Genomic DNA, 21,128 nt, shown 5'->3' with positions numbered 1-21,128 from the left:
ATATTCATGTCTATAATTCCACACTATCAAAATGAATATTGAGTAAGATGTTAACCATATTACTAAATGCTCATGTATCAGACTTTTCTACCTGTGTAACTAGTCATACCTATGTTAGTGTTGTTGTATAACTTTTCTTATTGTTTGCTACTATAAAATAATAAAAATATTGAATTAAAAAAATTCAAATATACAGAATATATATAACCTTTATATTTATGAGCTTTTAGACTTTTTAAAGCTATATTTACGAGTATAGCCTATGTTTCCTTATATGCGATTAGTTTTTTAAAATAGATGAACTCTTCAGGGGTAAACTTTTGTTTTATTTAATGTAAGAATCCTACGGTGGAAGACTGTAAACAAACCTACAGCGGTAAAACTGCATCTTCTTCCCAACCATAGGAGCTAACTTTTCAAAATGACTGGGGGCGCTATACTCAATAGAAATGACTCCTCCCTGGACACAGTCAAAGAGTTTGCTCAATATTGTGGGTGCTCAAGCATTCACAGCACTGACTCCTATGTTCTCAATATACGCAGACTAAAAGGCCGGCTTCGTTAGTCAAATCAATAAGAGAAATACAAAAAAAAAAAAAAAAATTAAGGCATTCAATTAAACTGCCTCTGCATGGTCAGTTGACAGCAAGTAGCGGCCGACTTGACGTTCCTCAGCCCCTCAGGTAGAATGACGCGCGAAGGACTAGGTAAATTGGGGAAGGGGCGGGGGGAGTGGAACCAAACGCTCAGGCGCGCGCAACCAAGTAAGAGCCAGAGAGACTTTTCGCGAAGAAAAGACAAGCGCGTGAGCGCGGAAGCTTGAGGTATGAGCGCGAGCGCCCCTGGCCGAGCAAGGGGCGCACGCGCCATGAAAACGTTGCGCAGGTTGTTAAAGGCGAGGGGCGGCAGAAAAGCACGTTAGAGCCGGAGAGCCTGGCGAATGGGGAGGGGCGTGTGTATGTATGTGTTACATGTGCACGCGCGGGTGGGTAGCACCTATCATGGTGCTCCAAAGTGACTAAGGAAAGTCGTCATTATTATTATTATTATTAGAATAATTTGTTATTATCTGAAGCAGCGGCTTTCCCCGCCACTCCGGACACCACCAGCTCCGGCTTTCTGTCCCTTTCTCCTCCGGTCGCCCACGCCCCCTTGTCGGAGCGGCGTATGGAGCTGTCAGCAATCGGGGAGCAGGTGTTTGCAGTGGAGAGCATTCGCAAGAAGAGGATCCGGAAGGTTAGCGGGGGATGGGGGTGGATAGGGGATAAAGGAAGGAGGGGGGACAGGGTAGGTGGAAGAATCATGTTCGGGTTAGTGCTCCCTCCCCCCCCCCTTCTTAATCTTTTCGGTGGCATGTTATATGCTACCTTTTCTCTTTTCACTAGTGTCCTCCTTGAGCGGCTACTTCTGCGCAGTTTGCAACTCTTGAAAGAGCTGCCTCATTCAACTCGCCGCTGAGTGTCGCTGTGAAAGACACTCTTTAGGCTCCCCCAATGCGACATTACGAAGCTTAAGCAAGCTACGGAGCGTCACAATATAATAAGTGCAATCTTTGTTATTCGTAAATCAAGAAACGGTATACCTTTCCTCCCTTTGCAGTTAAAGGGTTTGACAGCGGTGAGTCATAATCATATTCTCTAATGTGCACGTGTAAACCACTACTTTCAGTGAGCTGACGTTTTGACAGAAGCTTTTGTTTATTATCTGTACATGTATGGCAGCCCTCCCTTCCCCATATCTAATTGCATAGTGTGGCACTCTCCACCCCTTCTTTACGGAATAGTGTGGTACCTCCTCTTCCTTACACTTCTGCCAGTATAGGGTATCACAACCCCCTCATTTCCTACACCTTTTACTGTATAGGATAGCACAAAGATCCCCTCTCCTTCCCTGCACCTTCCCCCCTCCCCCTTCCCTGCACCTCAGCCTGTATAGGGGAGCACAACAATCACCCCTTCATTCCCTGCACCTTTGCCTGTAGAGAGTAGCACAACAATGCCACCCTTTCCCTGCACCTTTGCCTGTATAGTGGTGCACAGTGCACCCCCTTCCTTGCACTTATGGCTTTATAAGGGAGCACAACAATCCCCCCTCCTTCTCTTCACCTCTGCCTGTATAGGGGGTAGCACAACAATCCCCCCCTCCAATGCACCTCTCTGCCTGTATAAGGTAGCACAATAAACCCCCCCTTCCCTGCACCTCTGCCTATATAGGGTAACAGTAATCCCACCTCCTTCCCTGCACCTCTGCCTGTATAAGCTAGCACAACATTCCCCCCTCCTTCCCTCCTCCTCTGCCTGTTTAGGGTAGCTGCACAACAACCTCCCCCCACCCATTCCCTGCACCTCTGCCTATATAGAGTAGCACAACAATCCCCCTCTCTCCTTCCTTGCACTTCTGCCTGTATAGGAAAGCACAGAAATCCCTCCCACCCCTCCTTCCCTGCACCTCTCACTGTATATATAACATGGCACCTCCCTCCTTCCTCTCCCCATACATAAGGGCAGTGGGTCATTGAACCTCTCCAGAGTCTCTGAAGTACCAAGGTTTTTTCACTGGGGCAGGAGGAAAAAACAATTAGATTACCTGCATAACTGCATGGTGCTTTATAATACATGAGGTACAGTCCCCTGGATTCTGTATAGGTTAGCTAATTAGTCAATTGAGCTTTACCAAGCAATTATTGGAGTTAACAAGCACTTAATTGAAAGTAATTAGGAGTTACATGCAGATTAGAGAATGACACGGTGACGGTTTACCCGCGGCCACCGCATTTAAGCCGTGGGTCACCGCCGAAAACGGGGAAAAAAACTAGCAGTCGCTGCGGTGACGGGGACAAGGCCATTCACCGACCGCGGAAACGGTGAACAGGTTTGTCCCCGCGGGCCAATGTACCCCCTTCTAGGAACCGCTATTTACCGTATTTTCACGCATGGTATACAAAAGTTTTAAAACATAGTTCCCACCCCGCCCGACGCCCGATTCACCCCCCCAGCAGGACCGCTCGCACCCCCACCCCGAACGACCGCTCGCACGCGCTCCCACCCGCACCCGCGATCGGAGCAAGAGGGAGCCCAAGCCCTCTTGCCCGGCCGACTCCCCGACGTCCGATACATCCCCCCCCCCCGGCAGGACCACTCGCACCCCCACCCCGAAGGACCGCCGACTTCCCGACAATATCGGGCCAGAAGGGAGCCCAAACCCTCCTGGCCACGGCGACCCCCTAACCCCACCCCGCACTACATTACGGGCAGGAGGGATCCCAGGCCCTCCTGCCCTCGACGCAAACCCCCCTCCCCCCCAACGACCGCCCCCCCAAGAACCTCCGACCGCCCCCCCAGCCGACCCGCGATCCCCCTGGCGACCCCCACGACCCCCCCACCCCCCTTCCCCGTACCTTTGGTAGTTGGCCGGACAGACGGGAGCCAAACCCGCCTGTCCGGCAGGCAGCCAACGAAGGAATGAGGCCGGATTGGCCCATCCATCCTAAAGCTCCGCCTACTGGTGGGGCCTAAGGCGCGTGGGCCAATCAGAATAGGCCCTGGAGCCTTAGGTCCCACCTGGGGGCGCGGCCTGAGGCACATGGGCCCAACCCGACCATGTGCCTCAGGCCGCGCCCCCAGGTGGGACCTAAGGCTCCAGGGCCTATTCTGATTGGCCCACGCGCCTTAGGCCCCACCAGTAGGCGGAGCTTTAGGATGGATGGGCCAATCCGGCCTCATTCCTTCGTTGGCTGCCTGCCGGACAGGCGGGTTTGGCTCCCGTCTGTCCGGCCAACTACCAAAGGTACGGGGAAGGGGGGTGGGGGGGTCGTGGGGGCCCAACCCGACCATGTGCCTCAGGCCGCGCCCCCAGGTGGGACCTAAGGCTCCAGGGCCTATTCTGATTGGCCCACGCGCCTTAGGCCCCACCAGTAGGCGGAGCTTTAGGATGGATGGGCCAATCCGGCCTCATTCCTTCGTTGGCTGCCTGCCGGACAGGCGGGTTTGGCTCCCGTCTGTCCGGCCAACTACCAAAGGTACGGGGAAGGGGGGTGGGGGGGTCGTGGGGGTCGCCAGGGGGGGCGCGGGTCGGCTGGGGGGCGGTCGGAGGTTCTTGGGGGGGGCGGTCGTTGGGGGGGAGGGGGGTTTGCGTCGAGGGCAGGAGGGCCTGGGATCCCTCCTGCCCGTAATGTAGTGCGGGGTGGGGTTAGGGGGTCGCCGTGGCCAGGAGGGTTTGGGCTTCCTTCTGGCCCAACTACCAAAGGTACGGGGAAGGGGGGTGGGGGGGTCGTGGGGGTCGCCAGGGGGATCGCGGGTCGGCTGGGGGGGACGGTCGGAGGTTCTTGGGGGGGGCGGTCGTTGGGGGGAGGGGGGTTTGCGTCGAGGGCAGGAGGGCCTGGGATCCCTCCTGCCCGTAATGTAGTGCGGGGTGGGGTTAGGGGGTCGCCGTGGCCAGGAGGATTTGGGCTCCCTCCTGGCCCGATATTGTTGGGGAGTCGGCGGTCCTTCGGGGGGATGGATGTATCGGACGTCGGGGGGGGGGCATCAGGCTTTCAGGATGGGGACAGACCTTCAAGGGGGGACAGTGCAGGGAAGTCAGGGAATTTATATTAATTAATTTTTTCTCTGCGTGTTTTGTTTTTGTATAGTTATTAACTAATATTTAACTAAGTTTTAAAGTTTTAAAGAATGTTTCCTTTATACGTAAATAAAGAAAAGTGAATGGGATTGCAGTGGCGGTGACGGGGCGGTGAATGGGGTGGCAGTGGCGGTGACGGGGCGGTGAAGAGGATGGTGAGACGGGGACGGGGCGGTGACGGGGATGGTGAGACGGGGACGGGGCGGTGACGGGGATGGTGAGACGGGGACGGGGCGGTGACGGGGACCAATTTTTTCACCGTGTCATTCTCTAATGCAGATCTCCCTATTCTATAACATGCAATGTCCAAATTTCACAGCTTGCAACTCCAAAGGTGGGTGTGACCAGGTCAGAGGTTTTACCAGAATTTAGATGCAATGTTATAGAATACCTGGATTTGCATGCCTAATGGTCATCAGTTGAATGCCAGCATATACACCACTCTTTGGCAGGCCTAAGTGCTTGTGCCCAAAGTTAGGTGTAAAATGGGTAGTAAGCTATAGTCCATAAATGATGATCCATATAGAGTGCCCATTACAGAATACTGTACTATCTTAGCAAGGATCATCCTAGTGCCTCATTTCAGACACCATTTATTGAATCTGACACAATGTATGTAGTTGGCACATGCACATATTTTGATGCTATGCCCTGAGGGAAGACATACAAGAGGATGCCATGTGGAGCCATAAGTTATTCCACATATTCACCACTAAGTTTATAACACACTTGGCATATCTTGGCTGAAGTTTTAGCAACCTTTCCAAAAATACTCTTATCTGGTCACTGAAATACTGCTCCATTGCTGCAATCGCCTCTGAATCACTCAAAAATTGTCACCCTTTCAAACTTTTTAAGGTTTGGAAACAGAAATTAGTCAGATGGAGCAAGATCTGGTGAGTAGGGTGGGCAGGCTATGCAATGAAACCCTAAACTGTGTCAAAACATCCATGATTCGCCAATTGTATGACTTATATGTAACTATGTATGTTTGTTGTATGGAAACCACTGAGATCCCAGGCGGTATATAAATTTTTAAAATAAATAAATCATTTTGCCAGCCTTGTAAGCAGGTGCATTATCTTGCAAAAAGAGAACGCCTTTCTGCAGTTTCCCTCTCCTTTTTTTTTTCAATTCCTCCTTTAATCAGCACAGCAAGTTATAATAGTATTCTGAATTAACTGTTAGGCCCTTTGGAAGATAGCCATTAAAACATATTCTTGATCCCAAAACACTGTGGCCATGACCTCTCCTGTTGACTTTTGGGTGTTGAATTTCCTTGACCTTGGAGAACAGGTTTCAGGTTTATTTAAAATTTAATAATATCGCTTATAATACTAATAAGCGATGGACATTATAAAAACAGGGATACAATATTACAATTTAAGAACATAGACAAGATTGGATAAGAACCAACATGATACAAAAGGGTCGGGGTAGAACTACAATAATTATAGGAAAGGTGCAAATTAGGTTTAATTAGGTTAAAAGGGGAAATGTCTGGAGCCGCCTATAATTTATATTTCTTTAGAAAAAGATGTTATTCAATTGAAGATTTAGTTTTCAAAGGCGTATTTGTATAGAAAGGACTTCAGGGAGCTCTTGAATCTATCAAGATTTAGTTCTCCTCTGAGAAAAGAAGGCAAAGTATTCCATAACTGCAGAGCGTATATTGTAAATATTTCATTTCTTCTAGTATTAATTATTTTTAAAGAGGGGATTGTAAGCAATTTTGGTCTAAGGATCGTAAGGTCCTTGAATGGTGTATATGGGATTAAGAGTTTGTCTAGGAATGCTGGTAGATTTGACTGTTAAATTTTGAAATACAGCAATACAATTTTATATGTAATTCAGTGGGGAATTGGCAATCAGTGTGCTTTTTGTAGAAGAGGCATTGATTGCCATATGGTCAAATTTTTTGGAGTTTGTGATGATTTTTGGAGTTTTGTGATGCATTCTGAATTAACTGTAATCGTTTTAGTTGAATCTGGGTGATGTTTTTATATGAGTTACAGTAATCCAGTCTAGAAATGATAAGAGAGTAAATGACGGTGTTGAGTATGGCTGGTTCTAAGACCTTCGCAATTGAGCTAATCATACGAAGTTTGTAAAACCAGTTTCTTACTACCGAGCTAATTTGGTCACAGTAAGATAGTTTTTGATCTAAGATGACGCCAAGAATTTTGATGCTAGAAACCATTTGCAGCAGAGTATTGTCAATTTGAATTAGTGCTGGTAAAGATATTCCTTCCTTCTAGGGGAATAGAATGGTTTTAGCTATGTTTAATGCCATTAGCCATAGATTAATTTTTTCCATTTTCTCACATATCTCGTAGATTTGGTTTGGGTTTTCTATATCTACTTGATGCAATAGCTGGATATCGTTTGTGTATGCATATGTAATAAGTAGTGCTGGAAAAATGTTAAAAAGTAAAGGCGCTAGTATAGATCCCTGGGTATACCATAACTTGTAGTAAGGGGTTTTGAGGTGGTATTATTGAAGTTTGCAGTTGATGTTCTTTCAGAGAAGTAAGAATGGAACCAATTTAGGATCTGGTCAGTAATTCCAATTGAGGCCAGTCTATTTAGCAATAGAAGATGATCAATCGTATCAAAGACTGCTGAGAGGTCGAGTGAAATTAGAACCATAGACTTGTGATCACACACAATAATAATCTTATTAGCAACACATAATGGTTAATCACAAAACTAAACTACACAAAGCACACTGTATGCTTCTCAACATTCATTCCTACCAGAACACACATAACCCCTATGCAACATCAGAGAGAAGGCTTTCGGTTCAGGTGCAGGATGTACATAGGAGCCATCGCTGCCCGTGGCTTTGTGCATCCTGTGGCTGTGAGGAGGAGGGAGCCGGCCAGAAGATAACACTGGGAGTGGCAATGAAAGCGCCGCATCGCACTGCGGGCCACATAAAACGGCCAGGTGGGCCGGATTCGCCCTGCAGGCCTTGAATTTGACACCTGTAATCTAGATTATATATTATTGTTGTTGCAAGGCCAAAGAGTGAATGTTCTGTTGAGTGGTGAGTTCTAAAACCTATTTGATTTGGATGGAGAGTTTGAATTTTTTCAATAAAGTCTAAAATTTGGTTAAATACTAGTTTTTCTGTTATTTTTCCTAACAATGGTAGATTAGCTATTGGTCGGTAGTTTGATACATCTTCTATGGAATTATTGTGATCCTTTACAGTGGGTCTTTATTATTTCTTCCTTCCATCTGAATGCCACCATTGCAAGGACTGTTGTTTCATCAACAGTAACTAGTCATTCCAAAATGTTTGCACCAGCTCGCTGAAAAACCTGCAAAATCAACTTTGAAGTGTACACGCGACATCGTTTCTCATCAACATTCAAACGTTTGGGTACCCATTGTCTGACAGCTTCTGCATAAACAGCTGCTCGTGGATCATGCACCCAAGATATTCCCTGGATATTTGTAGTGTCTCAGCAATTGTTTTAGCCAATCTGTCAAAATCAGGACATGGACATGGTCAACAATTTCAGGAGTCTTCACTGTTTGAGGCCTCCCAGACCTTGCTACATCTTTGGTCTCAAATCTCCAATCTGAATGTTTGCACAACTATGGACTATGATGGGCATTTGTCATTCAATATTTGCATCATACATTCATGAATTTTCTTTGCAGTTTTCTTCTGCAGGAATAGGAACTTCATGATGGCTTTGAGTTCCACACTTGAAAATTCTGCACTCTTCGTTGATATGGTTCAATCAATGATCTGAATCAATGTCAAAACATTCTGCAAATTGGCACTTCACAAAATAAAATAACACTCACAATTTAGGAAGTTGGTTGAGCTGAAAACCTTTCAGCACCCCCTTAGCTCCTTTTCAAATCTGTCTAGTTTTTGGTTTTTCCCTTCCTCTCCCCTCCATTCATAGACATTGTCATTGCCTTCCTCCCCTTCCATAGGCACCTTCTCTCTTACTTCCCCTTCCTCACCCCACTACTCTGTGATCACCATTTCTCTCCTTTCCTCCCATGTCACAATTTACCTTGTTTTTTCCATCCCCTATTTTTAACATCTGGCCCTCTCAAATATCACCCTGCCCTCTCCTCACCTTTTTTTTTCTTCCTCTTTCTCAGCAAATCTTCCTGTGCTCCCTCCCCACCTGGGGTCCATGATCCCCCACCCCCTTTCCTTCTTTGGCAAATCTTCCTACACTCCTCAATCCGCTTTCCCATCTCTACACTCCCACTGTCCGGAATCTCTCTATCCTTTCCCCCCTTCCCATGATCAGGTATTTCTCTTCTCCTTCCCTCTCCCACACCCAGGGTCTGTTATCTCTCTCAAGGCCCTCCCTCCAACCTTCCATACACTACTGAGTGCTGACAGAGCTAGTGATTAAGGCAGAGTACTGCCAGCTGGCTAACTGGCTCCAGAGTCTCCCTCTATAAGGAGCCCCAGCTACATATGAACAGGAAGTTACAGCTGATGAAATACTAATTATGTTGGTCTAACTGTGTATTTATTATGTGCCAAGTCTGTTATATAAGTCATTTGTTCCTGCATATTATATTGATCATTTTGTGACTATGTTTATTTACATTTAGATTGGGGGGGGGAGAGAAAACAGAGTCATGAAGTACCAAAAGATGCTAAGGTATACGAAACCAGTAGTGTGGGGTGTATTGTTGACATTTGTATGCCTGTAGATAAGTTCTCGATGCTCACACAAACAGCAAGCAGCTTTAAAAGTTAACAACAGGAACTTGGACATTTAAAGCCATTAGTGGTTCAGCCTGTGAAGCAGCTTATGTGGCATATTTTGGGTGCTTGAAGTGGAAGGGAAAAGTACATGTTTCTGTGTACTGTAATATCTTATAGACTGATGAAAGAAATAGATCTATTGTATGCTGTGCTGTGCAGCTCAACTCTACATGAGGGAAGAATGAGGCACCCTCCTTACTTTCAAATAGCAATGCAGGTACTGGCCTGTAGTGATACCACATGTTTGTAAGAGTCACTTTTAATCTCACATCATGTTTGCATTCAAAGATGTAAAGCATTACCTTTTACATAGCATCTTTGCTCCTTTTTATAACTACAAAATGTTGTTTTACTGTTCCAGAGCAGGAGAGATTTTGTTCTTACTGCAGCCTCTACCTATCTTTCTGAAGGGGACATTTTGGGTAGGGTGGGGAGAGAGATAAAGGTTTGCAAGAGGAAAAGAAAAACGGGTTAAACATTTTACAATTGCATTTATTTTTTAGGTTTTTAACTTGTCAACAAAACCCTAATCTAATAAGATTCCCCTTTTTGGAGTTTTGTTAAATGTCAGAAACATTTAAAGAATTGCTAGAAAACCTGCCTTAATACGTTCTGCTTTCTCTTCCAATACATGGAATTTATAACTAGTTTGAAAGTCTTTGAAATAAGACCAGCAGATGGAGGAAAAGAATGAGCATAAGCAAACTGATATGGTGCTGAAGGTAGTTAATTGCCATGATGTAGAGTAGGCCCAGCTAGAACAAGGCATTAATGAGTCAGCTTTTCAAGATTTTATTTCAACCTTTTCATCTTTTAAAAGAAGACCTAAAAACAGTAGACTCATGGAATGGCCTCCAGCACATGTGGTAGCAACCAGAACCATAATAAATTTAAAACGTGTGTAGGGCACAGAGTGCAGTGGTAAGGATAGGCAGGAGGAGGGGATGCTTTGAATGTTGTTAAATTATAAACTTCACAATGCCAAAATGGATAGAATATAAGCCACCTTAAAGAGTGGCATGCAACCTGCACAAAGGTGCCAAAAAGTTATGTAAACCTAACATCACTGAGCACAGTGTGGCAACAGCTTTGCTGGTTCAAGTAGTTTCTTAGAATCCAGCTTTGTAATAATGTGTTGGATTAAGGGCCATATTCTTTATAAGTCACCATGCACTAAAACATCATTAAATGCATATATTTTACCGCCCGATTGTCAGTGTCTGAGTGCTGATAAGCTCAGGTACTTACATGAAAATAAAGCAGCTCAGAACTGCCATCACAAATGACCCCTATTCCTCCTAAATGGAGCCCAAAAACAAGTCTGGTGGCCTAGTGTTGCCCCTCCCACACTTATGCACCCCCCCCCCCAATCCCAGGTGGAAGATTGGCAAGCTCCACCACCACACCAAGCCTGGTGGTCATGCCACATCTCACTAATGCCATGCAAAAGATTGGCAAGCTCCCCCCACCCATGACAACCCTCCATCACACCAAGCCTGGTGGTCTAGTGGACCATCCCCCCCCCAGTACCTTTTTTAGAAGAGGGATGCTATCTCACCTCTTCAAAATGGCGTACCTTTCCCTTACCAGTGCATCCTTGGATGCACCGGGGAGGGACCTAAGACCCTGATTGGCCCAGGCGCCTAAAGCCCCTAGTGGCCTTGGGAGCGGCCTTAGGCATCTGGACCAATCAGGGCCTTAGGTCCCTTCCCAGTGCATCCTGGGATGCACCGAGGGAGGGGCCATAGACTCTGGCCTGGGTCCCTAAGGCCCCTCCCATAAAAGGGTTCTTAGGCATCTGGGCCAGTCAGGGCCTTATGTTCCTTCCTGATGCATCCCAGGGTGCACCGGGAAAGGGAAGGCCTGCCATTCTGAAGAGGCGGGCCTGCTATCAGGAGGGAGTGAGCATCCCTCCTGTAGACCTTCTAAAAAGGTATGAGGGAGTTGAGGGGAGGACAACCAACTAGACTAATATTTCAGAAAATAAAAAGTACCCCGGGGGGGGGGGGTATTATAGGTGCAGCTCTTGTATGTGTGTTGCGCACACAACAACAGCTGCGCCCATAAAAAAAGCAGCTCCTGCTCTTCCTACTTGCCATTTCAGGTAGGGAGAGCAGGGGCTGCTTTTTATTTTTTTTGGGGGGGCAGGCAGGAGGAGATGCTATGCTAGTGATTTCTCTTCTGAGCAACTGCCAGGCACAGTTCCTCTCTCCCCATCCCCTCCCTTTACTGGTGATTTCTTCACACATAGCATGCATATAATTTGCATGCTGTTGTGCTGAGAATCGCCTGTAAAAAAAAAAAAAAAATCACTCCCACCACGGTATTTTTGTTTTACCATGGTATCAGAGCTTAGAGAATCTGGCTCTAAATAAGGCTTTTGTGAGAACCAAAGAGGAACACAATAGTACCTATGATAGTATGCCTGTGAAGGTGATAGAGGCCAATACTGCAATAGAATTTAAACATTTCTTGCAACAGGGTTGAGTATAGGGGATCTGGTTGTTGGTTTGAGTATGAGCAGGCATAATACTCTTACACATGGGTGACGTTATCCATGGAACACAGACACTGCCAAGTGCACTGTCACTTAAAATCTTTAAGCCAAACAACATCAGGGGAAAAGATAACACCAATGATATTAGTGCAGGAAGCAAAAAGAGTCCATTATAAATACAAAAGCTTCAAAAAATCAAAATAAAATACAATAATTCCTATAAATGATATTCTTTTTGTTGGTAGGATACAGCTCAGAAAAATTGAGGGGTTGACAAGGGGACAAAGTCCCAACTGCCTCGCCACCCAATCATTGCATGATCCTCCATTTTAAAAGTGCTTGTGCAAAAAATAAAGCATCTCATAATTAAAAAACTTGTCAACTCTGCTGCTAAACTGTTGCCGCAAGGAAATCTCCCTGCCATGATCAGCTGAGCAGCCACAACAGGGAACTCTACCACAAGTCAGCCGGCAGGAGGGATGCCCACTCCTCCCGCCACCAACCCATGGCAATTCAAGAAAGATTGGTGAATGTACCTTGCTGAGGTGATGACAGGTCGCTGACATCATCAAGAAACATACACTTTTCAGTCCCTTTCTCAGCAACCTCCAGCTGCATCTTCCACTACTCGGAGGTTCTTGAGTAGGCCTAGACATAAACCTTACTACTTTTCAAAGGCATAGGTTTCCCCCACCTTCTTGCTCTGCTCAGCAAGCCCAACCTTAAAGGTCCCTTCCATGTCAGCCATGGACCCAGATGTCTCAGCTGGATCCCCAGTCAAAGCAAGGGATGAGGTTTTGACTGGCTCCAGGAGAGTGTAGCCAGTCCAAGTAGCCATCTTGAGTGGCCTATCTGTAGAGGGGACATTTTATTTTCCCATCAGAGTTGGCCCCTTGTAACCTCCAACCAGTAGGTTCTTTAAATATTCTGCCTTAGTTAAGCACTTCACTGGTTTCAGAAACCACCAAATTGCCAACCCAAAGCATTGTTCATCACTCTCGGCACAGGCAGGTACTTGTAGAGGTAATTGCCACCCCTCTACAGGCCAATATGGTTGAACCCGTGCTACTAGAGGAAGAAGGGAAGGTATTCTATTCTAGGTACTTCTTGTGCCCAAAAAGACAGAGCGGCCGCTAAGAAGGCAAACAGAATGCTAGGCATAATCAAGAAGGGTATTACAACCAGAACGAAAAAAGTTATCCTGCCATTGTATCGGGCGATGGTGCGTCCACATCTGAAGTACTGCGTCCAATATTGGTCGCTGTACCTTAAGAAGGACATGGCGTTACTCGAGAGGGTTCAGAGGAGAGCGACGCGTCTGATAAAGATACGCTGAGAGATTGGAGAAACTGGGTCTCTTTTCCCTGGAGAAGAGGAGACTTAGAGGGGATATGATAGAGACTTAAAAGATTATGAAGGGCATAGAGAGAGTAGAAAGGGACAGATTCTTCAAGCTTTCAAATAATAAAAGAACAAGAGGGCATTCAGAAAAGTTGAAAGGGGACAGATTCAAAACGAATGCTAGGAAGTTCTTTTTTACCCAACGTGTGGTGGACACCTGGAATGCGCTTCCAGAGGGCATAGTACGGTACCGGGTAATAGGGCAGAGTATGGTACCGGGGTTCAAGAAAGGATTGGACAATTTCCTGCTGGAAAAGGGGATAGAGGGGTATAGATAGAGGATTACTGCACAGGTCCTGGACCTTTTGGGCCGCCATGTGAGTGGACTACTGGGCACGATGGACCTCAGGTCTGACCCAGCAGAGGCATTGCTTATGTTCTTATGTTATCTTAGATCTAAGGGCTGTGAACAAATTCGTAGTTAAAGAAAAGTTGAGAATGATTTCCCTGGATACCCTTATCCTTATAATTCAGGAAAAAGATTGGCTATGTTCTCCAGACATGAAGTATACCTGTACCCACATTTCAGTTCTTTCCAGTCACAGGAAGTATCTCAAATTTCAAGTAGGATAATACAATAGTACAAATGAAGTTACTATATGTTTATTTTTAAATACGAGTATATATTAAATTTTATCATATGAAAAACCAATCATTTGCACACATTCTGTACAATAAAATTTCAACATGAACACCCCTGTTACATTTTTACTCCCTTGTTTCTTATATTTCCTATTTTTTCTTGTTTTCAAAATGCAATAGTCAATCAAAGTTTCTCAAAAGTCTTTGTTGTGATATTATATCTTTGCTACTTAACCGTTCTTCAGTTCATGTCCATAATGATTCTTTGTTGCTGCTTCCAAATCAGCTTGCTGTTATTAGTTCAGCCAGACATCAGCTGTTTCGTCTCTTGGCGTCCTCAGGAGCTGAGCTAAATCATGGACTGTTCAAAACTGGCTACTTGCCTAAGACTTTAACAAATTCTATTTATCATACTAATACTTCATCAATATAATTCATATTAAAAATATAACATTTCATACCTTGCGTACTTATCATGCTGCATATTGACAAATAGTCAAGACGGATAACCCATATACCGGAAGGACCTGAATAAACTGTGCCTATGTGCCTAACTATGTGTGGATTGGTATACCAAATTTCAAGTAGGTAGGCACCAATAATCACGTTCTGCCTTTTGACCTCATGTCAGCTCCCAGGGTCTTTGCCAAATTCCTACTAGTTGTGTCATCACTACACAGACTGATAGTGTATATGTTTCCCTGCCAGGATGATTTGCTGGTCATGGTGCTCATCACAGAAGTTCATGCAGAGAACTGTTCCGGTGCTATGTAGAGCTACTAGGGCTTGTTATAAACTACACCAAGTCCCACCTGCACCCAGTTCAGCAATTGGAATATATAAGATCCCTGCTTAGTATAGTGCAAGCTTGGGCCTTCGGTTCCTAGAGAAGAGTGTATGCCTTGATATGCATTCATCTCACAGGTCCACAGTAGCCAGCTGATCAGAACTAGACAGATATTGAGATTACTAGGCCACATGGCCTCCAAAGTACATGTCACTTTCATGACTTGTCTCCATTTGAGAGCTCCTTTTGAGCCACTTTGACTCCTGTTATCTGAAGTATCTTATTGGAAATTTGTGTTTGTGGTGGTGGTGGTAGTCACTTCAGATTGCAGAATTGATGAGCTTCAGATCCTAGTAGCTGATCTGCCTTACACAGAACTTTTATCACAACAAAGTAGTTCTTCACATTCATCCTAAAGTGATGTCTAAGTTCCATCTTAACCAATCAATCATTTTGCCAACATTTTTTCCTCAAGCCTCATGTCCATACCTTAGACCACAAGTGAGCCTTAACCTTCTATCTGGAGCAGACTAAAGCCTAGACGGTCCACACAGCTTTTTGTTTCTTGATCCAAACAGGATGGAGATAGCCATTGTCAAACGCATACTTTTCCAATTGGCTTGCAGGTTACAACTCCTTCACTTATGTCCAGGCTGGGCTGACTCTAGAGCAGTGGTTCTCAACCCTGTCCTGGAGGACCACCAGCCACTCAGGTTTTCTGGATAGCCCTAATGGATATGCATGGGGCAGATTTGCATGTATGTCACCTCCATTATATGCAAATCTTTCTCGTGCATATTCATTAGGGCTATCCCAAAAACACAACTGGCTGGTGGTCCTCCAGGACAGTGTTAGGAACCACAGCTCAAGAGGGTCATGTCACAGCTCATAATGTCAGAGCACTTGAAATTACCCTTATGTAAGGCTGGGACATAGTTTTCAATCCATACTTAAGCAGAATTCCAGACCTGACAGCTGGTTCAGTCAGTCAGTCTTGCAGAATTTTGGTGGCTAGATTACAACTGCACCCTCCTAGGCCCAGTTTTGTTCTGTTCCAGGCTGCATTTTCTTGACAACTTTGTATATATATTCAGGTTAATTAACTTCAATTGCCTCAACGTTCCAAGTCTCTATTGTCCTATCATTGTTTTTTGGTGAGCCTGTAGCTAGGGATTCCCACATGTGAGAATATATCTGAGGTAGTATGGCTTGTGAAAATGTTCATGAACTGCAAAATCATAAATAACGAAATGCAGTCTATAGGAAAATAGAGGTTAGGTTCCAGCAGTATACCTTCTGCCTCAAAACTAGAAAGTGAACAGTGGATCCTATTGGGAGAATAGGATTAAGTCTCTGCATGAGACAGGAGTCCCCTCCCCCCCCTGAACTGGGATACTTTCCCCTGCCGTCAGTGCACCCCTGACAAGAATATACAGTATTCCCCCTCCCTCCCTAACAACCACCATCAACCCCCTTACTGGACTCAGAGGAAGGACCCCAGGCTACCTGTTTCCCTGGTGGTCTAGTGGCACATTGGGGCAGGAGTGATTCCCACCTGCTCTTTCAGTGATGACATCTTGGCAGCCATTTTTGTTGCTGAAAGATAGATTGTGAGCCCACTGGGACAGATAGGGATAAATGACTGAGAACCTGAATGTAAATCACTTAGACAATTAATAGGTGGTATATAAATAACTAATATAAATAAATCTAATAGATGGTTCCACTCTCACTTGTCGGGTAGGAAGCACACATGCATTCATGTGGGATATTGCTGTAACTTTCTTTAGCTAATATGTGTAATGTCCCCTACATATGAAAATATTTGGCCTGCTGTGCTCAGAGAATACCTGCTACAGCTAAGTAACTTTGCTGTTCCTCTACCCAAAATGGTAACTAATTGCAGAAGACAGATAGGACGAGTAGGATCAACTATTCATATCTGTTACTTACTATGTTTTATTGTTTGTTTATTGAAAGCTTCTATACCATTACTACTACTATGTTAGGTTGATAAGTAAAGGAATAAACTCCTGTGTAACCTTTAATGCTGAAGTGCACTCTTTGACGTTCTGTCTGTAAAAAGAGCAGCCTTAGATAGGTTCTGTTTTGTTTTTTAAATGTGGAAATTATGGGCCTTTCACTTCAGATTTTTGTAATAGATTGATTAATGTTATGTAGAACGCAGCTCGTACATTGTTCAATTTCTTATTTTTGTGTAAAAGGATTCCATTTTATTCTATTATTTTCTAGATTTTTAAAGATTTGATGTGTAACCAAAATAGATTTACAGATAGCCCAAGAGTTCAGCTTTCACAAAGTAACACCCTTTCCTGTGTGAGCCTGACCTGTAAGAGTTTAGATTGTAATTTGCGTCATTGGCTCTCTGCAGTGTTGTGACTGTCCCAATGCTAAGAAACTAAAATGGACCCTTTTGTTCTCTTGTTTCAGGGTAAAGTGGAATATTTGGTGAAGTGGAAAGGATGGCCTCCAAAGTAAGAGCTTTCATGTGGTCTCGCCTTCCTCCCAGTGTCTTGGTTCTGCCTAGACCAGTGTTCTTCATTGCAAGGCCCAGGGGCCCAATGGCGGCCTTTGGAGACCCCTGGGGCAGCCCTCATCAAGCTGGCTTTTTTTCTGCTATTCTTTGCTTCTAATAAAGCTCATAACTGAAAGGAGAAAGTGGATGGGAGGAAAAGTATCATGCTTGAAGGACAAGGCATTTCTCAATAAATGAAAAGAATGCATTTGGAAATGCTCACCTCCTTGAGGATAACCCTCAAAAAAAGTTTGAAGGCGGGTTGGTGGGTAGATGTTAAACACACTGGTCAGCAGTGTCATGGTCTCATATGAGAAGATATTTGGCAGCTCCCCTTCAACACATTTGGATCCAAAGTAGCTCCAGCTTAAAAATTAGTGAAGATCACTGGCCTAGGCGATCATGAATAATTTTTTTTAAATATTATATGAAATTTTTTTAAATGTATTGGAGAATGGTTGAGGAGAAACCATGTAAAGATTGGCAATATTCTGTTGCCTGAACTGGTATGCCTCAGTTGACATCAGGACAGCTGCACTTTGTTCTTTAGCTCTATTCTGTAGGGTAGCACCTTCTGAGGTGAGAGGGTAACAAATTCTCTGATGAATCAGAGAAACTCATACAAATCTCTATAACACTGTGTGATGGGTCAGTTTGACAAATTGAACAGTAGCAAATTGCCTGGACCAGATGGTATACATCCCAGAGTGCTGATAGAATTAAAAAATAAACTGTGTAACCTTAATTGTTAGTAATTGGTATTTTTTCTTTAAAACCAGCATAGTACTAGAAGACTGGAAAATAAACTTGCAGAGCTATTGTTAATAATTTGTATTTTTTCTTTAAAAACCGGCATAGTACTAGAAGATTGGAGGGCGGCCAACGTGATGCCGATTTTTTTTAAAAGGGTTCCAGAGGTGATCTGGGAAATTCTAGACATTGGTGCCAGGCAAAATAGTAGAGACTATTTTATAAGGAACAAAATAACAGAACATATATGTAAGCATGGATTAATGAGAGAGAGCCAATATGGTTTTAGTCAAGGGAAGTCTTGCCTCACCAATCTACTGCATTTTTTTTTTTTGAAAGGGTGAATGAGCATGTGGATAATGGAGAATTGGTTGTTATTGTGTATTTGGATTTTCAAAAGGTATTTGACAAAGTACTGTACCTTTATGAAGAGCCTTTTTCTCCCTGATCCTTGCGCTTCTCTTTCTCACTTTGGAATGGGACGATTCATCGCAGCTGCGATGAACTGGCCGTGATAAATTGTCCCATTCTGAGAGGGGATGAGCACTGGAGAAGGAAGGCTGCGGTAGAGTGCTGAATCATCCCGTTCGAGAGGAAATGGGACACAGGGAGGAGAGGAGGGTAGAATTTTGGGTGTGTGTGTGGGGGGCATCACTCCCCAAACATTGAATCGTACGGACAGTGAAGAGAGGGGAAGGGTAGAATGGAGGTGGGGGCATTGCCCCCCTAAACAATGAATCACTTGAAGGGAAACCTCTTGGGGGGGGGTCATGTTTGCCTGCAATTCATTCGCTGAGCCCCTCCCTCAGTGGCGGCAGCTCTCGGTGTGATGAATGAGATGGAGAGAAGTCAAGCTGCGGGAATGGTGGTGGGCGACCTCAGGGGGAGACATGCTGAACCATGGAGAGTGGAAGAAAGAGGCACAGATGACAGGGATCATGCATCGCGGCCGAATCAGTGCTGAAACGACTTTGCTGAATTGTCCTAGACTCGTCCTACCTATGATCAATCCTTGTGTCTTTCCCAGCTGGCAGAAGAATAGTGGTGTTTTATACTGTTGTCTGCTGTCTCTTTTGGCATTGCTGTAGTGACCAGTCTTGAGGGACCTTCTGATATTACAGTTCAAACTGCTTGATATCTGCCAATCTCTTCTCCTGCTGTGTGTGTATGTGGTGGGGAGAGAAGGGAGGGAGGAGGTGGGAGTCTGCTTTTATGGAGCCAGGGAGGGGTATATTGTGGATAGCATCAGAAACATTTGAGAAAATGTTCTTTCCACTCGTTCATCTTTATTTTTTTGTTTTTTTCAGGCATTTCTAGTTAATGTGCAGTATATGTTCATCCTTTATTATTGATCATGTAAAATCAGTTACTATCAAAATAACTAATAAAAAATTCAATATCAAAAGGTGACAATATGAGGACTTAGTTTTATAATGAAGAATTACACACATATAATGGAAAAAAGACCTCGGTGTCACCAGGGATATATAATAGTATCCCACGAACCAAAAGAACACTTACCTGTAGGTAAATAATCCAATTGATTATTGGCACAAAGCAAAAAAAAAGCAAATTCCAAAGTTTCCAAGCTTGAATAGTACTTCAAAATCTTTGCAGTAAAATAGCACCGCATGTGGAGCTTGGATATTTGGAAATAGCAGAGCTATTTTACCGCAAAGATTTTGAAGTACTATTCAAGCTTGGAAACTTTGGAATTCTGCTCTTTTTGCAGTGTGCGGATAATCAATTGGACTATTTACCTACAGGTAAGTGTTCCTTTTTTCAATTAGATTTGATGTTTGGACAATGTTTTTCTGATCTGGAATGTATTTCCTGTCTCAAGATTTTTTGAGACAAGGTAGTCCTTGGGATATTAATATATTATACAGTATATCCCTGGTGACACTGAAGTCTTTTCTCCCTCATATCTGTGTAATTCTTTATTATAAAACTTAAGTCCTCACCTTTTCATATTGGCACAATATTGGCACCTTTTCATATTGAATGGGTGCTTTTTTATTATTATTATTTTGTGCATTCCACTTTGTAGATATTATCTTTTTCAAATGAGTAACTATGACAGTATTGTGATCTTGCATTCCTCATTTGCTTCATTTACCTAGCTTTCCACTCTGCTATTTCCTCCTTTGCCCCTCATCATTTCTTTGTTTTCCTCCCACATTACTCACCCTAAGTTGTCATTTTCTTAAATTCCACTGCCAATTATACCATGCTTTGAAGCATGCCATTCTTTCATAGTGGAATCTCTTCCACAGTGTTTCCAAATAGGTTAGTTTCATAGAAGAGTGACTTGAGTCAGTCTGGGTTTTACATCCTTTGAATGCAATGGATCTGTCTGTCCTCCATGATATGGAGCTACCTAGTAACACTATACACATGCTTTGATGATAATGAATGTCACTTCCAAGCTTGGATATGCAGAATATGTCTGTATCACGCTCTCTTCTCTCTTTATTCACCTGTAGCGTATTTTGGGGGTTTTTTCTTTTTCTTTCTTGGCACTTCCTGTTTGCTGTTGCCAGGCCTGAGACCTCACAGCAGCAACACATGATTGTTATCTGTTTCACCTGGCATAGGGACCAAATGGAAACATCACAGATCCCTCTTTAGTTTTTCTGTTTCTAGGCCTGGAGATTCATACAGCAGCCTCCTCTGGGTTTTGTTGTTTTTTTTAACCAGTGTTAGCAGTGGCAAAAGTTGTTGCCATTTTATCCCAGGACAAGCAGGCAGCATATTCTCACACATGGGTAACGTCACCGACGGAGCCCCGCAGCGGACAGCCTCGAAAGCAAACTTGCTTGAAGTTCTCGAACTTTCGAGTGCTGCACCGCGCATGCGCATGTGCCTTCCCGCCCAAACTAGGGGGCGCATCTGTGAGGATCCTCAGTTCGTTTTTTTCCGCGGAGCCAGGAAGACACGTTTTCCTCAGCTTCGCAGTGGAATATGCCTTCTCTTCACCGTGGCTGCTTTCTTTAAAAGTTCGGTCACTGTGCCTCTTCTTTGTTTATTTCTAAAAAAAAAAAAAAAAATTTTATTGTGTTCTTTTTTCGAATTTTTGTGCGGTCGGTGGGTTTTGGGCCTAGGCCCAACAGCTTACTTTGTTCGGCACGGACTTTATTTTTTCTATGTCCCGGCCTCTTACCGGGTTTAAACATTGTCACCAGTGTAATCGGGTGAT

The 21,128-nt window shown here is 44.3% G+C and overlaps 1 protein-coding gene across 2 annotated transcripts in view; it reads left to right on the top strand.

Moving 5' to 3' along the window:
• The first annotated feature begins 906 nt into the window (after positions 1 to 906).
• The window catches only part of CBX7 (chromobox 7), a 182,157-nt gene continuing 161,935 nt past the window's right edge, over positions 907 to 21,128 (top strand). For both annotated transcript variants that reach the window (XM_033929930.1, XM_033929932.1), the window contains exons 1-2: positions 907 to 1,236; positions 17,095 to 17,138. In XM_033929930.1, coding sequence (XP_033785821.1) covers positions 1,168 to 1,236; positions 17,095 to 17,138 — 113 coding nt within the window. In that variant the 5' untranslated portion in view covers positions 907 to 1,167. The remainder of the gene's footprint in view (positions 1,237 to 17,094; positions 17,139 to 21,128) is intronic.

This window comes from Geotrypetes seraphini, chromosome 2 (assembly GCF_902459505.1).
Source record: "Geotrypetes seraphini chromosome 2, aGeoSer1.1, whole genome shotgun sequence".
Lineage (NCBI taxonomy): Eukaryota > Metazoa > Chordata > Amphibia > Gymnophiona > Dermophiidae > Geotrypetes > Geotrypetes seraphini.
The sequence above is the reverse complement of the archived record's forward strand: the minus strand, read 5'-3'. Positions and strand labels throughout refer to the sequence as shown.